The sequence below is a fragment of the Tachysurus fulvidraco genome, chromosome 13 (genome assembly GCF_022655615.1).
Source record: "Tachysurus fulvidraco isolate hzauxx_2018 chromosome 13, HZAU_PFXX_2.0, whole genome shotgun sequence".
In the NCBI taxonomy this organism is placed as follows: domain Eukaryota; kingdom Metazoa; phylum Chordata; class Actinopteri; order Siluriformes; family Bagridae; genus Tachysurus; species Tachysurus fulvidraco.
This window is the reverse complement of record NC_062530.1, coordinates 9,041,386-9,066,958: the sequence shown is the minus strand read 5'-3', so window position 1 is coordinate 9,066,958 and position 25,573 is coordinate 9,041,386. Positions and strand designations below refer to the sequence as shown.

The 25,573-nt window shown below is 38.7% G+C and overlaps 1 protein-coding gene across 1 annotated transcript in view; it reads right to left on the bottom strand.

Annotated features, from left to right (window-relative positions):
- si (sucrase-isomaltase (alpha-glucosidase)) overlaps nucleotides 1-25,573 on the bottom strand; it is a 96,478-nt gene that overhangs the window by 12,566 nt on the left and 58,339 nt on the right. Inside the window, exons 25-38 of the mRNA XM_027172241.2 lie at nucleotides 19,447-19,596; nucleotides 17,326-17,529; nucleotides 16,982-17,136; nucleotides 16,317-16,485; nucleotides 12,159-12,255; nucleotides 11,226-11,338; nucleotides 10,353-10,478; nucleotides 10,074-10,202; nucleotides 6,929-7,042; nucleotides 6,756-6,818; nucleotides 6,410-6,526; nucleotides 5,592-5,682; nucleotides 4,872-5,010; nucleotides 171-304 (exon numbers count right to left, since the gene is read on the bottom strand). Of these exons, the coding sequence (XP_027028042.2) occupies nucleotides 171-304; nucleotides 4,872-5,010; nucleotides 5,592-5,682; nucleotides 6,410-6,526; nucleotides 6,756-6,818; nucleotides 6,929-7,042; nucleotides 10,074-10,202; nucleotides 10,353-10,478; nucleotides 11,226-11,338; nucleotides 12,159-12,255; nucleotides 16,317-16,485; nucleotides 16,982-17,136; nucleotides 17,326-17,529; nucleotides 19,447-19,596 (1,801 nt within the window). The remainder of the gene's footprint in view (nucleotides 1-170; nucleotides 305-4,871; nucleotides 5,011-5,591; nucleotides 5,683-6,409; nucleotides 6,527-6,755; nucleotides 6,819-6,928; nucleotides 7,043-10,073; nucleotides 10,203-10,352; nucleotides 10,479-11,225; nucleotides 11,339-12,158; nucleotides 12,256-16,316; nucleotides 16,486-16,981; nucleotides 17,137-17,325; nucleotides 17,530-19,446; nucleotides 19,597-25,573) is intronic.

The following is a 25,573-nucleotide window of genomic DNA, read 5'->3' as shown; positions in this document are numbered from 1 at the left end:
TAACAATGGACATTCTCAAAGCAGCTTTATAGAACATAAGTAACCTAATACAACAATTAATTATACAAAGATTAATATAATATAAATATTCAAGATTAATATTAGACTTATATATAAATATGTTTGTATAAATCCCCAATGAGAAAACCTTAGGTGGCATACTCACACACCTATTATAGACTTGTAGAGTTGATCCCAGGAAGCTGTGTTATCCCCCAGCCAATGCCCTGCCCATTTCCCGCTGCTCGGGTATGTTGAGCGAGTCACCACGATTCCTCTCTTTTGTGTTACATTCAGCAAGGCACTGCACACACACACACACACACACACACACACACACACACACACACACACCTTAAACAGAGAAACTAATAACCGACTAGTAAAAAAAAAAAAACAATTAATAAAGCGTGCTATGTGACTAATGATAATATATGAATTGTATCCTTAAGAGTTGGATGTAATAAATAGATAAACCACCTAAACCTCACCAATCTCATCACCATTTTCCACTGCAATTATGCATTTATGCATATATGTTTTTGTGGGCATACATTTTAAAGGAAGTACAGAAATACTGAACACAGAGCAAAAGCTTATTTAATGTCAGCTCAAACATAATTGGAACAGGGTGTTATAAAGTTTTGTAAAAGGTTATATCTGCTAGATTAGGATTCAATTCGTTTATATGACCACAGCAGCAAAATATGTTTATCATAACTGATGGTTAGTACACAATTTTTTATGTTATATTTACCAAATCATATACAGTATAAAACCTCACCTCAATATCTATGGGGGTTTTTACACCTGGTCACTTCATGCGTTTTCTGTGATCGGATAGCTATCCGATCGTAAAAAGACCAGGTGTAAATGCCCTCCGAAACTGTTTCGAGACGGATATAAATCCGATCGCTCAAACCACTTCAGGAGGTGATCTGGGACGCATTTCAGATGAAACTGGACAGGTGTAAATGCATGTGGTTGTTCAAGCCACATAAGTCAGCGCTATACTCCTCCCAAACGGAAGTACGTCACTCGCAGGTGACTCGCGTGTCGTGCATCGCGCCAGAAACAAATGTTTTCACACCAGTGCTGGCTCCAATCTTTCACCCAGGTGTCTCGTTGGGTCTTAAAATGCAGCAAACAGTAAATGGTGTTTTTTGTAGCAACCGCATACACCAAAGCGTGTTCCATTTCAATTACCCCGGAAATGAGGTAAAATATATTTGCATTTTCGGCGGGAGTAGAAAGATCGGATTGATATCCGATTCGCCAAGACGCATTTACGTGGCCTAATGTAAATGGAACAGTTTTAACAAATCAGAGAGCTATCGGATCAGAGAAAACACATGAAGTGACCAGGTGTAAAAAGATGTAGATGAGATGCAGTAGCACAGTAATACATCTTTTCTCTTGAAAATATTTTATATATTAATAGTTTCACAAAATAGGTAACCTCTTTAAATAACAGCTTGTCTCACACTTTAACATAGATGCAAATTCCACTGGTTTAATCAGTGTAACGTATTTACCCTTTCCCCTCATTTGTTACTCAAAATCCTGCTGTAATAACACTGTATACCTTTTCACTTTTTGCACTGCAATTTAATGATAGCACTAAAAAAGTGCAGATGAGTTTGGTGTATTTACAGTAAGTGACAACACATTTAGAGAGAAGTCAGGGATATGTCTCAAAACACAATGCGCAGTAGGTAGTATTCTAATTAATGGCCCTGATCATATATACAGTGGTTTGAAAAAGTGTTTACCCCTAAACCACAGTTATGTTTTAATGGGGTGGGCTAACACTTTTTCACTTTTTTTTTTAATATAATCACATATTATTCTCAAGATTTCTTCACTCTCTGACTCTCTTCTGGTTACATTTTGAAATGCTTAATCCTGATTGGCTTTTGAGTAGTCAGATATCTTTAGAGTCTCATGTTGTGGAAAGATAATCCATCCATCCCTCCAGGGGACAACCTGGATGGTACTAAACCATTGTACGTACACACATCCTTTACTCAAGTAGAAGTACAGATACTCATTTTTTAAAAGACTCCAGTAAAAGTTGAAGTAGTGACTACACTCTTTTACTCAAGTAAAGAAGTATCGGCTCTGACAAGTAAAAAGTCGCTGATACTACTACCTGTTTAGTGTCATGCTGGTAACTGGACGTCATATTTTATTATATATATATATATATATATATATATATATATATATATATATATAATGTGTGTGTGTGTTGGGGTGTGTGTATGTATATATATGTGTGTGTGTGTTGGGGTGTGTGTGTATGTATATATATGTGTGTGTATGTATGTGTATATGTCATTTTGGAGTGTGCTGATAGATATTTGTGTTCATCAGCCACAAGAGAGTTACGAAAGGCAGGCACTGATGTAGGGTGAAGTCAGCGTTCACATTCATCCCAAAGGTGTTCAGGAGGGATGAGATCAGAATACAACCACATATAGCAGGAAAGGTCAGGTGACCCAATACTTTTGGAAATATAATGTATACCAAGTGTATCACCAAGGCCATATCCCAAACTGTAGGGAGATTACAGCTCTGTCCTTGAAAACAACTCAAAATTATTGTGATGTTTTACAAATGACAAAATTAATGTTAATTAAATTAAGCACTTCGTGTTTTTTGGGTTGACACCAGGGGCAGTTGTAGGATTTCATCTTTAGGGGGGCTTAGCCCTCAGTGAGGGCTAAAAAACAAGAAGAGTTCTATATTATATATTATATGACAACTCTTTTAGTAAGAATAGTTAAATTTCATTGCTTTTGGTTGCCATCTTTGTGTCTTCCTGTCGATTAACGTTATAGATAAACGCCTCCAGCTCTGACTGCGCGTGCACGCTGCGCGTACCTGTGCTTTTCCGTTCAAACAAAGCACACAGCTGAAGACGCACTTTGGAAAGACTACAACACACGTGTGTAAAAGCAAAGTAAAAAAAAAATCGCTCTTGGATCAAACTGATAAATAATTTTCTTTTCCATCGACGACATGTCCTGCATTTTAACGTAATTTTTATTGTTTATTTATGAAAGTAAAAATTATCCTTATAGTTTTAGGGCGGCTGAGATTACAGACAGGGGGGCTGAAGCCACCCTAAAAAAGGTCTAAAACCACCCCTGGTTGACACAATTCGCCAGGAATCCTTTTTGACGCCGATTATTTCAAACATCTCCCTCATATATGGCCATGGGTGTTCAGGAATGTCCTCGTTGTTAGTTATTTTAACATTGGTGACTCCCTCTCAATTAACATTAGCCATTCCTTTTGTAGGCGTGCTGCTCATTGTTAGCTCCGCTATCCTTAGTCTATGTCTGATAGCCAGTAAATAATACAGTACAACAGTCACATGGTGAAAAAGCCGCACAATGATAGGATGATCGGCTGGAAACAGCGCTCAATGAGAAAAAATAATACTAGTAACGAGTCCGTTTTGAAAACGTAAGAAGTAAAAAGTACAGATATTTGTGTAAAAATGTAATGAGTTAAAGTAAAAAGTTGTCCTAAAAATAAATAGTGGAGTAAAGAACTGATACCAGAAAAATTGATTTAAGTACAGTAGCGAAGTATTTTAACTCCGTTACTTCCCACCTCTTCTGCACACACATTCCCATTCCCAACAGAAACCCAAATCATAGTGGGAACATGCAGATTCTGGATGCACAGGGTGAGGCTTCATCCCTGGAGGTGCAAGGTAAATGTTCTAACCCATTTTCCTTGGTCTCTTGACTGTGACTGTGAATGTGCACTGTAGCTGTAATGTCAAGCATTGTGAATTTTTAGTTGCTAGACATGTGTTTCTGTAGCTAATCTAAAGAGCACACCATGAGTTGGGAATACATCCTGAATGGGACGTAAGAGCATTGCAATGGACCATGAATATACACATTCATGCACATTTACAAATAATGGCATTAAAGGCAGGGTCTCTGATTTTTGAGAAATGCTTCAGAAAAAATAGTAGGGCCGAAAACTAAACAAAAATCTAAACAAACGCCAATGAGCAGAAAGGGGCGGGTCTTGTCAATATGTGTGGCAAGAGTGTTCAGTGCGCATGTGTGACATTATCAGAAAGCGGTGTTAATATAGGATCAGCTTTCCAGCGCTGGAGAGACCTGAAGGAGCAGGAAGTTGGCCGCATATTCACTGATTGTAGTTTCCCGAGTCAATAACTCCTGAGCTAAATACTGTTACTACACAAATAACACCTCTTTTCTTTCGTAGTAATGTAGAGAAGCAGCTATAACCACATTGTGCTAGTATCACCATTTAGCTCAGGAGTTATTGACTCTGGAAACTTCAATCTGTGAATATGCGGCCAAATTTACTTAAGATGCTGAGGTCGCTTTTTTCCTTCACAATAGGTGAGTAAAGTCGGTTTTGCTTTGTTTCACTGAACTAATACAGTATATGCCGTCCTTTGCATGATTATGCTTGTGTGTTATTTTTGCTTGTTTGTTTATCTGCAATCGTATTGTTCTTCCCTTCAGCTATGATAAAGACACATTTCTTTCCATTAGTTGCCTGGGTTACTTACTGTATGTATGTGTGGGCGGAGCTATCAATACAGGGGTGGGACCCATTTGGGTCAGGGGCGTGTTTCTTTTGGTAATTTTATACGTCAACACTGGCTTTCAAAAATCGGAGACCCTACCTTTAATTAATTCACAAATAAATTTAGATTGTCATTATAAACAATAACCAAGGTAACCAGTATCTCGAGTATTTATCCCAACTTAATCCATCAATGTTCTTTAATATTAGTGCAAAAACTGTACGTTTTGACTGAATAAAAGTAAAAGAAGTGACTGTAATCTTCATAAATCTAGTTTACTCACTCATAAGTCGGTTTGGTGTGAGACCAGCCATAGAGGTTGTGTACGTCATAGTGTTTAACTGCAGTGCCATCAGAAAGAAACTGCTGACTGTTCATACAGAGAGTTTTGTGGATCAGTCCTTTTTCTTTAGACCCCAGTGCTGCAATTGAATCAATCAAATTTGTTATGATCAAAATGGTCTGTAAAAGACAGCGTGGTTTAGAAAAATTTTATTTGGATAATCCAATATAGACATTCTACAAAGAGTCAAAGAGTCTTGAATCAGACAATCTACATAATCTAAACCAACTAATACTGCTACTACTAGCAAAGTTTCCAGTTTCTCAATAAAATGAAAAAGGTGCATTGTTTGACTGGTATGGAGATTACTCTTTATGGTGACTACAGCATTAGTGAAACAAGAGCACAATCTATAATATCAAATGTAGTTATACAAAAATAGAAAAATAATTTCTAATTCATTAATAAATTGTGCTCAATCGTTGGTGCAATTAACAAGATCCTGGAAGTGATGGTTTAGGATAAACATTACAGAAAAAATTTATAGAACATTATAGAACTGAAAAATATAACTAACAGTACGAGTCATAGGGTAGTTTGCATGCACAAACTTAGAAATCTAAATAAATATTCAGCATGGAGAAGAAAGACTGGTGAACTAAGACTTGATTTTTTTTTTATATCTCTTTTTATGACATAAAAAGGCAGATTTTGTCTTACATGGCATGTAGGGTGGATGATCAAATATTGGTTCGCCTAGACATTTTCCTCCAACTGTACCATCGACAAAACTAGATGGCTCATTCATGTCCTTCACACAGAATAACAGAATGTCAAAAATCTTTGCAACATTAGTACTATCCAAGACTGAGATGGAGCAGAAAACATGCATACCACAGAGGTAACAATACATTATTTTATACATAATATAACATTACCAACAGGTTTATATTACTCATTTTAATGTTATTGTTTCCATAGTAACAGCTCATTCATAGGGCATTGAATGTGCCAAATAATTCAAAACCAATAAACAAATTTTACATAACGCATGTATAAAGTATAATTGGTGATGTAGTGAAGTTGAATTTAGGGTTACTCATTAATTAGCTCCTATGTGCTACAGTAGTTTCATCTGCTTGGTATATTTATATAAAAGTCATTAGTAAGGTATGAGTCTATGTCAGTCTAGGGAATGGTGAAGTTTCACTTTGTAAAAAAAATATCAGAATAATGTAGAAACACTACTCTTCAGGTATATTATTTTTTTCAAGTATATATTAAACAAAATAATTAATGGCACACGAGTTAAACAATTGTTCATTTTCAACACCTGTGTTTTCCTGGTTGGAGTTGTGAATGACCTAAAAATTGCATTAGTGAAGTCACTTGAGCTCAGACTCAATCCTGGTGCTTTGCAGCTGTGAGCTGGTAATGATAACATACCCTATTTGCTACTGTGACTTTCACATTTAAAATAAAATAAAGTACATTTTAATTAAATAAAATATATTACTTAGCATTACACATGGACTTACAATCCACAGGCCATCAAAAGTGATGTTTGCATTGTAGAAGTCCATGATTTCTTTCAACCACCAATCTGCTGTACTGTTCCGGAAAAAGTCAGGAAATGCTGCATATGACCTGTATTTCTGAGTGAGACAAACAAATCACACATAGACAGCTGATTATGTCTGGAAAGGGTCAGTTATGATGAGCTCCCATCATGCCTTTGTGTCATCTGTTCACTCTCGGAACTTCACCATTACAGAGCATTGTACAGATGATTCCAATTTGATGATTATTTATGAGGTAAAAGTACCAAAGATAGAGAAAATATACTGTAGAATATCAGGTTGCTCATTGAAAGGTAGAACATACCTCTACTTGTGTCTGCCAATCCAGAGATTCATTAACTGTGACATTTGGAAAGTCAGGCCACACCTGGATATGAAAGAAAGTTGTTAACCATAGATAAATTAAACTTATGCTCCATCAAACCTTCACATGATTGTGCTTATTTTGTATTTAGATTTTGTATGTGAATGCTGTACTTTTCCCCAGACGATGCCATTAGTCAAGTTAGCTGGCCATTTAATAAACACATCATTTGCAACACCATTCTGAAAGGCAGGATAATTGGTCTCATTGCCTGAAATTGCAGGATCCTAAAAAAAAGAAAATTATTTTATTTAGATTTGAATAAACTTCAAAGCAATTTTATTTCATGTTTATAATGGAAAACAGAATTACCATGTGGTAAAGATGGAGGAAAAGGAAAATACTTTTCATAGTATTCAATTCAATTCAATAAAATGTAGAAAGGATATTTTAATTTGTGTCACTTTCACCAGCTGTGTGAACATAACTGCATATAAACAAAATAAAAATCTGTATAAATCCAAAAAAAAAAACCTTTTAGGCTTCTGCTCAGACATGGGGTGAATGTTGGGTTTAAGGGATAGATAGGTTAATAGCAGTGGAGGTTTACTTCATGGGGAAGAAAAAACAGATGCAGATATATTTTTTATAAAATAAAATGTCAAACGCCCAACCATCCATTACTAGCATCTTATTTTAATGATTTTATGAGAAACTTTTATAAAGGAATTTCATGGAAAAGTATATGTCTGTATAGCTTTAAATGATTAAAACTTAATTAAAAAATACTTGACATCACCTCACCTGCTGTCTGGCACCTATTCAAATTCATGAGAGTTTCAAACTTATTAATTGGTGATTTTTTATATTTCCTCATGCTTTCCTGATATTATTGTTACTAGGATAAATTAGCAACAATAATATTGCATTAGTTAAATATTGTTTGGCAAAGCACATTATTATATAAGCAAAACCAGTGCTTAAATTTGTTAGCAAGCTATTTAACATTAATGTAGTACTATGCAGTACAGTGAGAAAACTGGGCAAGCCACTTAACAAACTCAGATCAACTGGCCAAACTGTCCCGAGTCATCAGAGAGGCAAAGCGTGCACATGCCCAGACAATCCACAGCCACTTCCAGGACAGCGGAGACACCCGGCGCATGTGGCAGGGCATACAGGTGATCACAAACTACAAGACAGCTTCACCTGCTTGTGATAGCGACGCCTCCCTCCCAGACGCGTTGAACGAGTTCTACGCTCGGTTCGAGGTACAGAACAACGTTACGCCAAGGAAGACCATCCCTCGTCCCGACGACCAGGTACTCTGTCTATCCACAGCCGACGTGAGGAGATCTCTATGCAGAGTTAACCCACGGAAGGCTGCTGGACCAGACAACATTCCTGGCAGGGTGCTCAGAGAATGTGCGGAACAGCTAGCGGATGTCTTTATGGACATCTTCAACATTTCCCTGAGCAGCGCCGTTGTTCCTACGTGCCTCAAAACTAAGGCAACTACTTCCCAAAGAAGTCTACAGTGTCTTGCCTTAATGACTATCGTCCCGTTGCACTCACACCCATAGTTATGAAGTGCTTCGAGAAGCTCGTCATGAGGCACATCAAGACCCAGCTACCACCCTCACTTGACCCCCTACAGTTCGCGTATCGTCCAAACCGCTCCACAGACGATGCCATTACCACAGCCCTCCACTTAGCCCTCACCCATCTGGACAATAAGGACACTTATGTACGAATGCTGTTCATAGACTTTAGTTCAGCATTCAATACAATCATCCCTCAGCACCTGATTGGGAAGCTGAGCCTGCTGGGACTAAACACCTCCCTCTGCAACTGGATCCTGGACTTCCTGACTGGGAGACCTCAGTCAGTCCGGATCTGGAACAGCATCTCCAGCACCACCACACTGAACACTGGAGCTCCTCAAGGCTGCGTGCTCAGTCCACTGCTGTTCACTCTGCTGACTCACGACTGTGCAGCAATGCACAGATTGAATCATATTATTAAGTTCGCCGATGACACGACCGTGGTGGGTCTCATCAACAAGAACGACGAGTCAGCATACAGGGAGGAGGTGCAACAACTAACTGCCTGGTGTAGAGCCAACAACCTTTCTCTGAATGTGGACAAAACTAAAGAGATGGTTGTGGACTTCAGGAGAGCACAGAGCGACCACTCTCCGCTGAACATCGACGGATCATCTGTAGAGATCGTCAAGAGCACCAAATTTTTGGGTGTTCATCTAGCGGAGAACCTCACCTGGTCACTCAACACCAGCGCCATCACCAAGAAAGCCCAGCAGACTTCCTCCGAAGGCTGAGAAAGGCACATCTCCCTCCCCCAACCCTGACCATGTTCTACAGAGGGACCATTGAGAGCATCCTGAGCAGCTGCATCACTGTCTGATTTGGGAACTGTACGATCTTGGATCGCAAAACCCTGCAGCGGATAGTGAGGACAGCGGAGAAGATCATTGGGGTCTCTCTTCCCTCTATGGACACTTACACCACACGCTGCGTCCGCAAAGGCAACAGCATTGTCGATGACCCCACACACCCCTCACACACACTCTTCACCCTCCTGCCGTCTGGAAAAAGGTACCGAAGCATTCGGGCCCTCACGACCAGACTGCGTAACAGTTTCTTCCCACAAGCCATCAGACTTCTCAATAACTGAACTGTACTATACTGAGCACAACATACACACACATCATCTGTATGGACTGCATAGACCCTCACAAAACACACACACTGTTTTGCACAAAGTTTTGCACACTGTTTTTGCACACTGCTGTTTATATATTTCTGCTGACAATATCTCAGTCATCTGCTGTTTTTTGCACAACTCTATATATAATCCAAAGGACCTGCTGCTAAGAACCTGCTGCTGTTCATTCTTTTACTGCACAAAATATTGTTTGAACATTCAGTATTTACACCGGTCGGTCGGCGCTGTTTCTGTTACTGTTTATTGTCTTTTGTGTATTGCATTTTTTGTACTTTTTGTATTGTCTTGTAACTTAATGTCTGCACTGTTTTTTGTCCTGCACTGTCTTTTGTCCTGCACTGTCTTTCTTGTCTTGTCCTGCACTGTTTGCACCAGGTTGCACAGTTGCACTTTATGTGGCTAAGACTACTTACATGTCCTTAGCCCTGTCTTTGTTTTATGTAGCACCTTGATCCTGGAGAAACGTTGTCTCATTTCACTGTGTACTGCAACAGCTATATATGGTTGAAATGACAATAAAAAGCTTCTTGACTTGACTCTTGACTTGATCAAGTGAAAATAAATGCTCCGTACCAGGATGAAGATGAAGCGCATGCCCTCCTCCCTCATTTTTTTGATCAGATTTGTAAGGTTTCTGAAGTCCTGATCAATCACAAAGTTCAGCTGCCTCTCCATGTAGTCTATATCTGCATACTGCACATCCTATCAGGGAGCACAAATCTCAGTCAGTACTCTTTTATCTCAGGGTCTGCTGGTAAATGTGTATCTACCAGTTGTACATAAATACTACATTTGACAATTATTATAATCATTTACAATGAAATATTTAAATTAAGATTAGAATTCTCTTACATAAGGTATACTGGCGCCCAGCATATCATCATAAAGCTCTGCTATTTCTGAATCGTTAGCATAACCATAGCGGCAAAGCTGGAATCCCAGAGACCAATAAGCTGGGAGAACTGGACGGCCAATCATCTGTCAAAAAATTCACATGCCAATTGTAAATTGTTAATGTAAACACATTTCTGACAATTTCACAAATATTCAATCAATATGTTAATGTGGCAGGATTTCAACCAATAAAACATTGAAATATACTAATCATTTGCCTTTGCTTAGGAACCACTTACTGTTAACTGAGGTCTTATTGTTAACAGATTAGATTGCACAGTGGAATAATTGTTTGTAGCAAATATTCATTCATTCATTCATTTTCTACCGCTTATCCGAACTTCTCGGGTCAGGGGGAGCCTGTGCCTATCTCAGGCGTCATCGGGAATCAAGGCAGGATACACACTGGATCGCACACACTCTCAATCACTCTCAACCCATCGCACACACTCTCATTCACTCACGCAATCACACACTACGGACAATTTTCCAGAGATGCCAATCAACCTACCATGCATGTCTTTGGACCGGGGGAGGAAACCGGAGTACCCGGAGGAAACCCCTGAGGCACAGGGAGAAAATGCAAACTCTACACACACAAGGCGGAGGCGGGAATTGACCCCCAACCCTGGAGGTGTGAGGCAAACGTGCTAACCACTAAGCCACCGTGCCCCCCTGTAGTGAATATTATTAATTAAAAATTATTTTATGAAAGTAGAGTTGCATTGCAATTTTTTTAGAAATAAAGTTGTTATGGGTAACCCTCACATGCTTTATCACTTCAATAAACAACTACAAGATGACAAACTCATACAACACACACACACTTACTGCAGTGTATTCTTGTACCACCAGTTCTGGAGTGGGTCCCATCACCATATAAAAGTCGAGGATCCCACCTATGGTGCGGTAAGTGAGAGCGGGCGTTGGCTGAACTGTAACATCTAAAACATATGAACATTAGCATGTTAACAAGATTTTTGAACAATTTATTCCAATAAGCATATGACAAAATATTGCACTGTGTTCTAGATTCTTTATGCTTAACCTGTTGTCCACAGAAGGTGAAGTTGTGGCTCAAACTCATGCCTAACCTATGCTCTTCCTAACAAGCTGGGATATAATCTTCAGTGATATAATGTGATATAATATTAAATGTGATATAATAATCAATGATAAAATAATTTAACTGTACTGTAATGTATATGTGACAAATAAAGGTTTCTTCTAGAAGTAGGTAATAACATATTTACAATAGTGTTTTTGTTTTTAATAGTTCTAATGGGTTGTTATTCATTCTCAAGCAAATATGTTAAGAGAATGTTACTCTACAATACTTTTTTTTTTTTGTTTTCTTGTATATCTGGATTTAGATATTTCACTGAGGCCGAATTAAATTATAATGCGTACATAATCCAGAATGCAATTGTTATACTCTATATATAAATATAAAGCTTTTTTCCTCATTGAAGTATGAAAAGAAACAGTTTTTATTTTCTGTTATGTGGTTTTCAGTACAGTAAGTGTATTTTTATTGAGGACAGTGAAACACTAAAAAAAGGTTTTGTATCCATTATCACTTCAAATACTAGTGTGTTATTATATCAAAAAGAGTCTTCACCCCTACACTTAAAGCTGCTGATATGGAATCTCTCAAGGCTGGTATTAAACCTGGATACCAATTGTGGCCACAGAAAATTAAATTTCACATTTGATAATATTGTATTTGTGTGTGTTACGGTGTGTGCGTGTGTGTGTTCTCACCCATGGCATTGCTGTTGAGTAGCAAGACTCCATGAGCATGAGCGCTCGGCTCCAGGCCCATGTAGAACGGATGAACGCCATAAGAGTTCTTCTTATACTTCAAAAAGTGAAAAAAGTAAATATAAGACTGAAACTGTCAATATTATTTTCTGCAAACAATCAATTGATAGCATCTCTACATTTCCTCAACTGTCAGATAATTATAGGCTCTTACTACGAGTAAAGACGGACTTTATAGTTTTTCCATTAGTGCAATAGAACACTTGAAATGAACTCGTTCTCTGTCTCTATCATTTGTTTTACATGTAGTTCATAGTTTTCTATGTTTGCCTGTTGGTAAATGGTAATATCTGAATTTAGATGTTCTGAATGAATTATTGTCACCCTGATGGTTTCACAGCTATCAAGCAAGGATTGATGAATTCACAGCTATATAAAACTGGGATTTAAATTAGCCCTCTGAGGACACAGTGGTATATAATTATGTTGGCGTTGTAGAAGCCAACATTTTGTTTTCCTATTTAAGCTTAGACAAAAATTTATAAAGAGTAACTCCTCCTAGGGCTTTCAAACCACATGCACCAAATTCGGATATATTGTATACCCTGGTCTGAAGTTTGTTGCTATTATACTCGGCCAGCTCCTTTAGGGTGATACTTTGAACAAAGTTTTAAATTGATGTACCAACTGGCCTTTCGGTTGTCCCGCAGCCCCGCCCCCAAAATATGCAAAATCAAAAAACTTTTTCCAACATGGACATGTGACATATCAAAACACTCAGAACAATGAGGGGAACTTCCTCACGGGTATTCTGATGACTTCACGTGATGTCATGTGAAAATCAAAAATTAGCACAACATGGGCATAATCATATATCAAGACAGCCCAATGTGGGGAACTTCCTCAAGAGTATTCGGATGACGTCACATGCTCGTCTCCACTTGCCTCCAAATGTTTTGACACCCTAGTTTTCTGTCCACTTGCCTCCAAATGTAACACCTTTTGAGAATACTTGCTTTGTCAAAGCCAACATCAAAGTTTGTCACAACGAACTTTACAAATCTAGTTTAAGTATAATACTTTTCAGGGACAAACAATATTTCTGTCAGGATCCAGGCCAGACTTTGTTTTATTCCTTTTTATTCCTTCTCGGTCTGTGGTAAGCTATGATGCTTTATTGTAATTGTATACAACAGATTTTTATTTGGAAACTCTCAGCAACAAGGACATGTAGTTATTTAAGGTTCTGTGTTTTCCTGTTTTTCATATTTCCTTGGCCATTTGAATTCTGCAAAAAGATTCACAATAGCTAATTACATCTTATTATTATGAATTCAGACCACTGAAATTGGCTCTGATAATGATTCTCAAAAAAGCATATAAAAGTATGTGCATTTATGTCCAAACCCAACTGGCCTCAAACTAACAGCAATGCTTCATTACCATTCATATTTTCATGGAAATAGTCTCAGGATTTTTACTTAAGGGTGTCATTTTAAATGTGCATGTGTAAATGGTGACTCTTAGTATTTAACAAAAGAAATTCAAACTAAATATCAATAGAAAATATCATTCTAAATATATTTTGTGTAGGAACAACCATTACAGTTTATTTGTGTAATGAGACCAATATTTTGTTGTCTTTGGCCTTATATTTTTGACAATGATACAGACAACTTGCTATGTTGCTACCTTACATGAAGCAACAAATACATAAGGCTTTTTTATAATGTTTGAATCATATTCAACTCAGTTATTAGTCATTGCACCTTTTCCTGGTGATTTGCTTGCCCTTGGGGTGATCCTCACAAATAAATGTATTTAGTACTTTTATACAGTGTATACAGTACATATATACAGTTTGTCATGTTTTCCTGCTTCCCACTCTGTTGCCTCATGTCTGATGTGCAAGTTTAATTCTGTTTATGTTCCTTCTATATTTGCTCTGTTCTCATTTAATTCATTTTTTCACACGTTTGTTTTGATTCATGTCTCTGTGAAGATTCTCAGTCTTCCAGGTGTGATTACTTGATTACTGTATCAAGTTGAGTCATATCAACTGGACTTCTTTCTTGTTAGATTTAAACTATTTCAAGCAGCTTTTTCAGTATGATGGAATTCCACATATTTGTAAATTCCAGGGTCAAGGATCCCCCCATCCCTGGATAGCCTCCTTAAGAAAACAAGGAGAAAGTGAGGAGTTGGGCAGAGAAGTTAGTAGTAGGGGAAAGTCATTAGGATGTAAAAACCCAAGTGAAGGAGATTAGGAGATTAGAGTATATTGCAGTATTAGGAGTAACAATGAGAGAATGTGACCAAGACGCATTCCTTATCATGCTCAAATGTGTGCCTTTTGTCCTTCAAATACAGGTACACAGCTGATTCTGGTCCTGAGGTATTGCTTCTTCTGTGTAACATCTGCCTTGGGTTTAGCACTTCGGCTGTGTCCTAGCTTTTTTGGTCAATGATCACCTGGAACAGGTATTTGGCCCCCTGAGCCTGTGTTCACTCCTTCAGTGTTTTCTTGATAGACAACAGATATCGATTTCCTTGAATAGAAAGCGCAGGATGTAACTTGGCAGAGCTTCTGTAACATAGTGATAGTGCTGCGCTGATGCCACAGCTGGATGCATGACCTCCACAACAATTGACAGGCTCAGGTCAGGGTGTTTGAAAATTAGGCATAAGTAAAACATTGCTTCAGGTTTTCAAAAGTGGCTTTAGCCATTTCAGTCCATTGGGGTTGTCTTGGCTTGCCTTGAAAAAGTCTAATCAGGGGAGCTGCCACAGAGCTGTAATTTTATAGGAAGCACCTGTAGAAGTTTGCAAAGTCCAGGAATCTTTGAAGTTCCTTCACGGTGGTGGCTAATTATCTAATTTAGGAAAGCCATGGTGTCTTGGTGAAATTCATACTTCTCCACCTTTTTGTATAGGTGATGTTGTTGCAGGCAGTACAGTACAGTGTCTCCATAAAATATGTGATCCTCTGATAAAAATGTCATCAATATAGACATAGACAAGGAAAGGCCCTCGTCCAAAATCATTGTTGGTGGCCATAACTGGCACAGAACATTGAATATTATGTTATGGACTGCCACTTCTGTGCACAGTCCACACATTATCATCAGTTATCAGATGACTCCTTAAAACCCTTCCTGTGCCCCAATGACCATGGCCACACATAAATTTTGTTACACATCTTCCCTTCTGCTGTGGATATGCCAGCATTTTGGTAGCTGCACTGGAGATAGCAAAAGCCAGGTCTTTCATATTTACAGCCTCCCAGAGGATATAGTTTCAGACTGTGACACCCAGGCATCAAAACACCATTATTCCCTTGGTTAGGATAGTCCTCTAGCTTACTTTCCATAAATTACTGGATGCAAAGGAGCCAAGCTGAGTGGAAAAGTACCAATGTTCGCATCCATAGGGCGAGTTTGGGGCAACACCTGCAAGCTTATCCCAGAAGTTACTTCAACCCCAGATTCACATTGACCAAATGGTGTGGTTATCCACAAGGAATCTACGACTGATACATCCATGCCATTCCCTCCAGGACTCTAGGTGATGGAGAGGGCAAATTACATACCTTGTTGACTGGAAGGGATATGGCCCTGAGGAATGACCCTGGGTCAATGCTGAATCCCAGTATTGAGCATCATTGGGGCACTTCTGGGTTTTAGAACTGTATATCTGCTGACACTCACTGTGAAGTATTGCTAGTTGACCTACATAACCTACATTGTCTCTCAAATGTAGAGCTCTGAACACTTCTATACACTTGTATGTGGTGCTTCCAAAAACGCTTTAAAGTTTCTCAGATACGCTGGCCATGTGAGGGATGACAAAGTTTTTCCATCGGTTCTGGGTCTCAGTTCAGTCTGTTGTCCTTCTGCTAGAAGCTCTCCTGTTAAAAGCCCACTTAAGGTATCCACATGCTTTGAGGGCTGGTTTTGGATTATTTTCTTTCTTTTTGTCTTCTGTTGCGGTAGGGATTCTTTTTGCCCTGTGCTTTCCTTTGATGTTAGTATCATTTGCATTGATATGATGTGTATGTGTTTGAGCATGTGCACAAGAGAGATGAAGGGAGAGAGAGAAGGAGTATATGTGAAGTATCTCTATGTGTAAATTCTGTACAGTTTTGCTTAATTTACTCACTCCTGGAGGTTCATCCTTACTGAACATGCCCCATGTGTGCCAGTTCATGTCATGTCTAAAACTTGTATGTTCCGTCTCACCAAATCCAAATATATATTGTGAAGGAAGTAGAGTTGAGATTTGTATGAACATGTCAGAGAAAGTGAAGCCAGGAAGAGATGAATTCCATCTTCAGTAAAAGACAAAAACAGAAAAAAAGAAATTTGCTTTAACATAATATGAATTTCTATACGATTATCAAAATGTGTCTTATTAGATCCTTAGGAAGCTTATTAATTTATTGTTTCTTAATTTATCTAATATAGTAAAAATAAAACAAGAACTACATTTCTAACCTTTCTTCAAAAATTATAACTAGATATTACTAAATATATTCTCCTTGCTCTGCAGTATATTTTGTACTGCAGTATATTTTGTCCTGAAATTGGAAATTTATGGCAATTAAAGGCAAGCATGCAAGACAATTTTTGCTCACTTGAAAGGCGTGATATTTTGTATCATTTTGTATCATCTCTAAATCAGTTACGGAGTTAGCTTGCAGCATTTATTTCTCCATGTTTGCATAATTTTATACACACACCTTACAATTAAAACCACTGATATCGATCACACTTCACTGATGTAATCACACATTTTGGATTAAAATTGTTGAGCTATAAACTTACATGATGGTTCCTGTGCTTTTCCTGACCACCTGAATACCAAAAGGTTGCTTTGTGATATTTACTGTGTACATCCTCATATCCCCGTTTGTCACTGGGGTGGATGGTAAATCAAGAGGAACAGGAACTTCATAACGTTTATTAGCCGGATCAAAGATCTGCAGGAAACAAAAAATGACCAACCAGTCAGATTAATTAACTTTTTTAAACTTGTGTGATAGTTTTTATTTTCTATTCGTTATTTCATTTACCTCTTGATTAATTTTTTCATACTTTGTAAATTAACAACACTATAACCTACAACCTAATTCATGTCCTGCCACAGTCCAAGCCATAGGGATCTGTACCTTAAACCGTAGGGAGTGGCCACTCAGATATGTGATTTCAACTCCCAGGGTGTCTATGTCTCTGGATGAAACACGTGGAACCGGGTATTTATTATTTCGCTTGATTATAAAGTTCCATCCACCTTCCATTTCCTCTGCAAGCTCGGCGATATAGCCATAATCCGTGGGGAAATAGCACCAAGGCACACCATTCAGATTTGAGGGCTAGAGACAAATACAAAGGGAAAATGGATTATGATAGCTTAATATCTTCAAATTAGAACCTGACTTAATATATATATTTTTTATGTATGTGTTGCACCTTAGCATTCAGAAAATTTCAGTGCACCGCACACACCGCCACCGAAGTACTACACTCCCCAGCATCCATCACCTACACTGATTACACCGCCACCTGCTTCCAATCACCCACTTAATATATAAACGAACTTGAACTTGACTTCTGTGCGAAGTCTCGATTTGTTCTGACAGTCATTCTGAGCGTTTATGTATTTTATGATTTTCTGATCTCGACTCTGTTTCTGATTTTCGACTTTGATTGTTTGCTGCCTTCCCCGACCTTCTGCCTGTTTCTCGTTTCCGATCTCTGCCTGCCCTCTGATCTTGGTGTTTGCCTGCTCTGACTCTGTCTGTCTGCTCTGACTCTGTCTGTCTGATTTTGTCTAAATAAACACTGCATATGGATCCTCAGCCTTATGGCGCCTCCTTACAACTATATATATAAATGTATAAACATATATATATATATATATATATATATATATATATATATATATATATATATATATATATATATATATATATATACTGTTTTGTTTTTTTCTTTTTGGACGTTGGTCACACTTTAATGTTTCAGATCATCAAACAAATATAAATATTAAATAATATTAAAGTTACATAACTGAGGTTCATCACACCTGAGTTCAATTTCTCTAGCCACACCCAGGCCTGATTACTGCCACATCTGTTTGCAATCAAGGAATCATATAAATAAGACCTGACTGACAAAGTGAAGTAAACCAAAAAATCCTCAAAAGCTACACATCATGCCGAGATCAAAAGAAATTCAGGAACAAATGAGAAATAAAATAATTGTCTGGAAAAAAGAAATCAGTATGAAAAAGTTTAAAAAAGCCATTTCTAAAGTTTTGGTACTCCAGCAAACCACATTGAGAGCTATTATCCACAAATGGCGAAAACATGGGACAGTGGTGAACCTTCCCAGGAGTGGCCGGCCAACCAATATTACCACAAGAGCACAGCAACGACTCATCCAAGATGTCACAAAAGACCCCACAATAACATCCAAAGAACTGCAGGCCTCACTTGACTCAGTTATGGTCAGTGTTCATGACTCCACCATAACAAAGAGGCTGGGCAAAAATGGCCTGCATGGCAGAGTTTCAAGACGATAAAAGCTGTTGAGCAAAAACTTGGGTTCTGCAGCAGGACAATGATCCAAAACTCACCAGAAAGTCCATCTCTGAATGGCTAAAGGAAAACAAAATGAAGACTTTGGAGTGGCCTAGTCAAAGTCCTGACCTGAATCTTATTGAGATGCTGTGGCACAATATTAAAAAGGCAGTTCATGCTCGAAAACCATCCAATGTGGCTGAATTACAACAATTCTGCAAGGATGCGTGGACCAAAATTTCTCTACAGCCCTGTAACAGATTCAAGTTATCGTAAAATACTTGATTGCAGTTCTTGCGGCTAAGGGTCACACAGGGCCTTGTAGGTCAGAATTTTGTTTTCCCTTAATAAAAAAAACCTTCACAAAACTGCATGTTGTGTTTATTTGTGTTAATTGTAACTAATATTTAAATTTGCTTGATTATCTGAAACATTAAAGTTTGACAAACATCAGAAAGGGGGCCGGAACAGTTTTTCACATCACTATATATATAAGATTTCCACGACACTGATAACCAAAGCAAAGGCAGACTATTACATCTATGAAACATGTTAAAATTAATTTAAAAAAAAAAGTCAATTTAGAATTGTTTAAAATAAATCTTTAACACCCTTGAATATCACCCATTATTTATAAATACTCTATATGTACACCATCTCGGCTGGAAGTTTTCCTTTAAATCTCTGTCAAATTCCATGTCCACTTACCTGCCAGATGCAGCCTCTTTCTGAGCAAGATTTTTCAGAGACTGATTCCCCAGGATAGCAGTCAAACCGCTCTAAGCTTTGAACAATGGAATCCCAGGTGACTGTGTAACTTTTCCCCAACTGTAGTTGGAGATTTTTCAGTTGTAGCACCTACAAAAATAAAACCCACTTTTAAACCCACTATGCTGCTTGCCAAACAAGCAGCATAGTTATATATTTCAGTATAAATATGACCCAAAACATCATAAAAACAAAGTGAACCTAATCAAACAAATCAGAAAAATATATTAATATATGTATATAATTTCTATGATATCTTTTTTTATTCAGGAAAATGTTCCAATATTATATATATATATTATTTCCAATATTATATATATATAATATATAATATAATATATATATTAGTGAAAGGCAAAAATATGTGAACCTCTAGTATTTAATTTAAAGGTAAAAAAAATATCCGTCTGTTTCAATCAAAAAATGATGATCTAGTTTTGGTGAGGGGTTGTTTAATTTAAAAAACAAGGATATCAAAGTCTGATATTCATGATGAGTGTTTTTGAAAATGGAAAACACAAAAAAAAAGAGATTGACGCACACACGAACCGAACCGAGACAAGCGAAGCGAACGGGGTTTTTTCCATGTACCGTGCCACCCCTAAAATATATATATATATATATATATATATATATATATATATATATATATATATATATATATATATATACAGTATATAACACAACACATAGGATATGAGTGGGATGTGGTAGACTAGTGGTTACGCTCTGTTGGACTACCAATCAGAAGGTTGTGAGTTTAAATCCCACATCCACTGTTGCTCTGGATAAGGGTGTCTGCCATAAATATATATGTGCAGCGCTAACCGCGAGCGCCTGATCCCCAGCACCATGGGCAGCGCCGCGGCAAGTGAGAGCGGGGCGGAGCGGCCAAAACTCCCGCCGAAAATCACGGAGCAATCAGGAGCGCCGCTGGAGCATTCACCATCCAAGCGCAGCAGGAAGCAAGGCTCAGCGGCTGGAGTGGGAAAAAGGGGGGTGTGCCGAACGGGACTAATGCTTGTCACTTTTCTTATATCTTTTTACAGACATCCAGCTGACCCAGGACACCTCATTGCCGACTGAGCCTTCGCTACGCTCCTGCAGAGGGCTGCTTCACCGCTATCCTGCCGCCCTCCTCCTGTTGTCTAGGTTGAGAGCCTGGACCTTTGCCCAAACGCCCCTACAGGAAGGATCTATTTTTGCTTTCACTGCTTCAATGATTACAGCATGCCATGATCTTATACTGATGCTAGGAGAGTCTGACCAATTGCACCTTTAAAATAAGACAATATAAGTCTTCTCCAGCAAAAAGATTTAAAAGTGGGGTCTATGGTGGCCAGTCCATGTTTAAAAATGTTGCTCTTTTACAATTTGCCTGTGCCATCAGAAAAGAAAAAGAAATGATGGAAAAATCTGGTCATTCAATGTATTCATTATATACAGGTGCAAATGAGAATGTCATGGAAAAGTTCATTTATTTCAGTAATAGTGAAACTCATGTATTATATAAATTCAGTACACACAGACTGAAGTAGTTTAAGTCTATGGTTCTTTTAATTGTGATTATTTTGGCTCAAATTTAACAAAACCCAGCAATTTTTTTGCTAAACAAATTTTATTCTTCATAAGACCAATAAAAAAACAACATTTTTAGTGAATTGTAGGCCTATTGGAAAGTATATTTATTTATTGTATATGTACTCAATACTTGGTAGGGGCTTATTTTGCTTTAATTACTAACTCAATTCAGCATGGCATGGAGGTGATCAGTCTGTGGCATTGCTGATGTGGTATGGAAGCCCAGGGTTCTTTGACAGTGGCCTTTAGCATACAGTATCTGCATTTTTTGGTCTCTTGTTTCTCATTTTACACTTGACAATACTCCATTGACACGTCTGTGTGTGGTGTCTCTTGATGCCTTGACCCCAGCCTCAGTCCATTCCTTCTGAAATTCCCCCAAATTCTTTTATTTTGGTTGACAAGACTATCAATGCTGCAGTTCTCTCGTTTGGTTTTGCATCTTTTTCTTCCACACTTTTTCCTTTCGCTCAATGTCTGTTAACCCACTTGGATACAGCACTCTGTAAACACAGCCAGCTTCTTTGACAATGAATGATTGTGGCTTACACTCCTTGTGAAGAGTGTCAATGATTGTCTCCTGTATTTTTGACTATGTACTGTAAAATATACAGCATGTACTCTGGTCAGAGCTGATTTTGTGTATTATCTTTGTGTATTGTCTTGTAGTGTTTTTTATTGTTTATGTGCACTGTCTTTTGTCTTGCACTCTTTGCAGTAAGTTGCACAGATGCACTTTTGCCATTTATGTGGCTATAGGACTGACTTAATTAAGTCCTTAGCTCTATGTTGTTCTATGTAGCTCTGTTCTTGTTCTATGTAGCTACATGTTCCTGAAGAAACGTCGTCTCATTTCACTATAGTGCATTGCAAAAGTATTCATACCCACTGAACTTTTTCACATTTTGACACGATACAACTACAAACAAAAATGGATTTTATTCGGATTTTATGTGATAGACAAACACAAAGTGGCACTCAATTGTGAAATGGAAAGAAAATGATAAATGGTGTCCAATTTTTTTTTTTTTTTTACAAATTAATATCGGAAAAGTGTGGCGTGCATTTGTATTCAGCCCCACTGATTCAATACTTTGTAGAACCACCTTTCGCTGCAATTACAGCTGCAAGACTTTTGGGGTATGTCTCTACCAGCTTTGCACATCTAGAGAATGAAATTTTTACCCATTCTTCTTTGCAAACTAGCTCAAGCTCAGTCAGATTGGATGGCGAGCGTCTGTGAACAGCGATTTTCAAGTCTTACAACAGATTCTCAATTGGATTTAGGTCTGGACTTTGACTGGCTATTCTAACGCGTGAATATGCTTTGATCTAAACCACTCCGTTGTAGCTCTGGCTGTATGTTTAGGGTCATTGTCTTTCTGGAAGGAGAACCTCCGCCCCAGTCTCAAGTCTTTTGCAGACTCTAACAGGTTTTCATCTAAGATTGCCCTGTATTTGGCTCCATCCATCTTCCCATCAACTCTGTCCAGCTTCCCTGTAACTGATGAAGAAAAGCACACCACACATAACATTTTGAATTTTGGCCAAAAAGTTCAATTTTGGTCTCATCTGATCAGAGCACCTTCTTCCACTTGCTTGCTGTTCCCCCACATCGCCTGTTGCAAACTGCAAACAGGATTTCTTCTGGCTTTCTTTCAACAATGGCTTTCTTTTTGCCACTCTTCCATAAATACCAGATTTGTGGAGTGCACGACTAATAGTTGTCCTGTGGACAGATTCTCCCACCTGAGCTGTGGATCTCTGCAGCTCCTCCAGAGTTACCATGGGCCTCTTGTCTGCTTCTCTGATTAATGCTCTGCTTGCACAGCCTGTGAGTTTTGGTGGATGGCCATGTCTTGTTAGGCTTACAGTTGTGCCATACAGTACTCTTTCCATTTCTGGATGATGGATTGTACAGTGCTCCCTGAGATGTTCAAGGCTTGGAATATTAATTTATAACCTAACCCTGCTTTAAATTTCTCCACAATTTTATCCCTGACCTGCCTTTGTGTTCTTTGGTCTTCTTGATGATGTTCTTTAACACACTTCACACTTTAATAGACCAGCTGTATTTATACTAAGATTAGATTACACACAGGTGCACTCTATTTACTAATTAGGTGACTTTTGAAGGCAGTTGGTTTCACTGGATTTTAGTTAGGGGTATCAAAGGAAAGGGGGCTGAATACAAATGCACACCACACTTTTCAGATATTTATTTGTAAAGAAAAAATTGGACACCATTTATAATTTTCATTCCACTTACGAATACTTTTGCAAGGCACTGTATGTAAATGCATCAGCTATATATCGTTGAAATGACCATAAAATCTTCTTGACTTGACTTGAAGCAACCCTAAATCATAACATTGCTACTACCTACATCTGTATGGTAGTCATAATGTATACATGACTTCATCTGCCATGTATACATTATGTGTATCTTGTCTTATGCTATTCATCTTGTCTTATGCTTATACACCCATCACTCTGGTACATGGTAAATCTGGACTCATCAAACCACATAACCTTTTTTCATTGCTCCAGAGTCAAATGTTTATGCAATCTAACACACTAAACAATTTTTTTGCTAAATAAACTCACTAATATGTTTTTTTCTTAAGGTTACAGTTCCAGTCCCTTGAGCTCTCTTTGCATTGTGCCTCTGGAAAAAATATTTATTTTACTATTATTCATAGCTATGAGTTCTAGGGTTAATAGTTCAAGATTGCTATCTGACCACATTTCTGATGATGGAAAAATTCTGATGGAAGTCAAGTCAAATCAAGAAGCTTTTATTGTCATTAACCATATATAGCTGTTACAGTACATAGTGAAATGAGACAACGTTTCTCCAGGATCATGGTGCTACATAAAAACAAAGGCAGGGCTAAGGACTTGTAAGTAGTCTTAGCCACATCCTTCCAGTATAGTGTAGTCCCTTCTGACATGAAATAACACATGTTCCATGACGACATAACGGAAGGATAGTGAAGCTCCTCACTGCATCAGTTAGGGTTACATAACTTGTTGACAGCTGAGAAATATTAACTACACCAGGTTATGTATGTAAACCAGTTCCCTGAGATGGAAACAAGACGCTGCATTAGGGCTGATGCTATGGTAATGCTTCTGTGAGGAAGTTGTGTCTGAAGCTATGTGTGCACACATGCCAATTCATTGGCTCGGGAATGACATGTGACAAAGTGATTACAAGTCTGCAAGTCCATATAAGGGCATCTATGTGACATTACTTCAGCTTTTATTTGTCTAAAGGAAGCACGAGGGGACACCCCAGGCTAAGGGACATATTCTGTCCTTTTTTGAGAGATGCCAAGGCTAGGAGCAGAGCCATCTTCAGGGTCAGAAACGTCTCAGAGGTTGACTAAATGGGCTCAAAGGGGGCTTCCAGCAGCCCCTCCAGGACCAAAGAGAGGTCCCAGTAAGGAAGGCGCAGTCTACAGGAAGGCCTCAGCCGCCTGACACCTTTCAGAAAGCGAGAGACCAGAGGGTGCCTACCCAAGGTGGCCCCAAGGACAAGTTTGTGGTATGCAGCTAAGGCAGCCACATACATCTTAAAAATAGATGGGGACAGGCCCAGAGAAAAGCAAGACTGCAGGAACTAAGCCTGACAGTGTTCATCGCACTAGAGGCAAAAAAGCCTCCACTTTAGAGCATACAGCTTCCTAGTGGAGGGAGCCATAGTATTTAATATAGTCTCTGTCATCTCAGATGAGAGGCCTGCCTCTAGTAACTGACCCCCCACCCCCCCCCCCAGTGGCCAGACCTAGAGCTTCCACATCTAGGGGCAGGGGTGTAGGATTGCCCTCTGTGCCTGAGAGAGGAGATCCTTCCTGATGGGAACCTCCCAGGGAGTGCCATCCAGGAGGGAGACTAGGTCTGTGAACCAAACACAGGAGGTCACAATAACCTTAAGTGTTAGCATCTTGAACTTGTAAGTCTTCAGAGTACAGTTCAGAAACCACAGGTCCAAAATCGGATGCAGCCCACCATCCTCTTTGGGAACAATGAAATAACGGCTGTAAAAGCCGGAGTCCCGCTCTGGGAGGGGAACAAGTTATATGGCCCCTTTCCTCAGAAGTAAGAGAAGTTCCTCTTGAAGGAACACCACCTGGTGTTTGCCAACGATCATGGGCAACACACCCTGAAACACACCCTTTTACTTCATGTATCCAGGACCCACTGAGACACACTCTGCAGAAGTTCCCACACTGCCTGTTTGTCTGAGAGTGATACACAAACTTAGTGCAAACTCATGCAGATCTCCCGGGTGCCCTGAAACAACACACTGACAGGTGCTAACCCAAGGTACAGATATGTGTACGGTAGAGCAGTGGGCACAGACCCAACTGCTCCCCAAAGTGCTGGAGATGGCAGGTGGGCAGTAGGGAGAGCCTTCATGAAAAGCAAGCTCCTAGAATACCCAGCCCTCTGGTATCAGGATCCCTTCTTAGCCCACCTG